We start from the raw sequence: 1290 nt of genomic DNA on the forward strand, positions 1-1290 counted from the left end.
CGCGGACCCTCGGTTCTAAGTCAGGGGGTCGGGCAGAGGCGTTTGGAGACACTTGGAAACAGTGTCCGAGTACCTGGGTTTTCCGGAGGGACCCTCTCCCAGGTACGGTCCCCTGGTGCCTCCTGCCCCCTGATGGTCTGTCTGCATAACTCTGAAGTTTAAGAAGGCGCCAGAAACTTGGGAAACAAACCCGAGAAGCGCATTGTATTATCACTAACACCAGCGGGTTTTCCTTCCGACCTGGTAGGAAAATGGAGCCACGCGGCAGGTGTGTTCTGGAAGGCGAGTCGCCGCTTGATGAGCGTCCCACCTGTTGCTGGTCTTGGCGCGGAGTCCGATCCAGTCGGGCTGCTTGTTAACGGCGCGCCCGATCGATACCCCCCCGTTCGTTTTAAGTACTGAAGGGAGTGCGGGTTAGACCCGTGCCTCACGGGGCTGTGACACAGCGGCAGCAATCAGAAGCGGTTATAGGTTCTGCCCCGGGATGGGGGTGGGAGCAGAACCCACAGTTGAAGTCAAACTTTTCTCCACTTTCCAAGCTCTCATCACATAGAAATGCCTTTGAATTCCCAAATTGAGGAAAGCATTCAGATAACCGGTTTGACAGATAACTCAATTGGCAGGAAAGCTGAATTGGAAGGTGTGTTTAAATGCCTTTTTTTTTAAAATAAAGTTTTGCATTTCCTAAAAAGGGGTCCTTTGCAGGATTGTTATGCAGCTCGTGTATTGTAATACTCTCCTTTGCGTGGTTCTTTACCGCGGGCGATGACATTCTCATTTATTGAGCACCCACAGCCTTTGCGCTGTAGTTACCCACACTTAATGAGGGGCCACTGGCAAGTATTTAGAGTAGGAGGTTTTAAACTCTGGCCCCCAGGAGTGAGGAGGTGGGTAACCTTGGTAAAGCTGGCCAGGTAGGTGTTCTCTGTTGGGGGTAGTCTAAGTTTCAGCCTATAGTAGTTGGCTTTTCTATATTAAAAACAAACAGATATTCGGACTTTTGTATGAAATGTCCTGACTTTAAAATAGTAGCATTATGTGTGTGTGTGTGTGTGTGTGTGTGTATCCTATATAATAAAAGGCTAATATGCAAATCAACCAAACAGCAGAACCACCTGTCGCTATGATGTGCACTGACCACCAGGGGGCAGATGATCAATGCAGGAGCTTCCCCCTGGTGGTCAGTGCACTTCCACAGGGGGAGCACTGCTCAGCCAGAAGCTGGGCTGGTGAGCGCAGTGGAGGTGGCGGGAGCCTAAGCCATCAGTTGGACATCTCCTGAGGGCTCCT

General features: G+C 50.7%; 1 protein-coding gene across 3 annotated transcripts in view; it reads left to right on the forward strand.

Moving 5' to 3' along the window:
* The first annotated feature begins 97 nt into the window (after nucleotides 1-97).
* The window catches only part of OTULIN (OTU deubiquitinase with linear linkage specificity), a 32654-nt gene continuing 31461 nt past the window's right edge, over nucleotides 98-1290 (forward strand). Inside the window, exon 1 of one of the 3 annotated variants that reach the window (XM_014543550.1) lies at nucleotides 98-395. In XM_014543550.1, the coding sequence (XP_014399036.1) occupies nucleotides 298-395 (98 nt within the window). In that variant the 5' untranslated portion in view covers nucleotides 98-297. Of the gene's footprint in view, nucleotides 641-1290 lie in introns of all 3 variants that reach the window. The other 2 variants (XM_014543548.1, XM_014543549.1) reach the window with 2 other exon arrangements.

This window comes from Myotis brandtii, unplaced genomic scaffold (genome assembly GCF_000412655.1).
Source record: "Myotis brandtii unplaced genomic scaffold, ASM41265v1 scaffold328, whole genome shotgun sequence".
Taxonomy (NCBI): domain Eukaryota; kingdom Metazoa; phylum Chordata; class Mammalia; order Chiroptera; family Vespertilionidae; genus Myotis; species Myotis brandtii.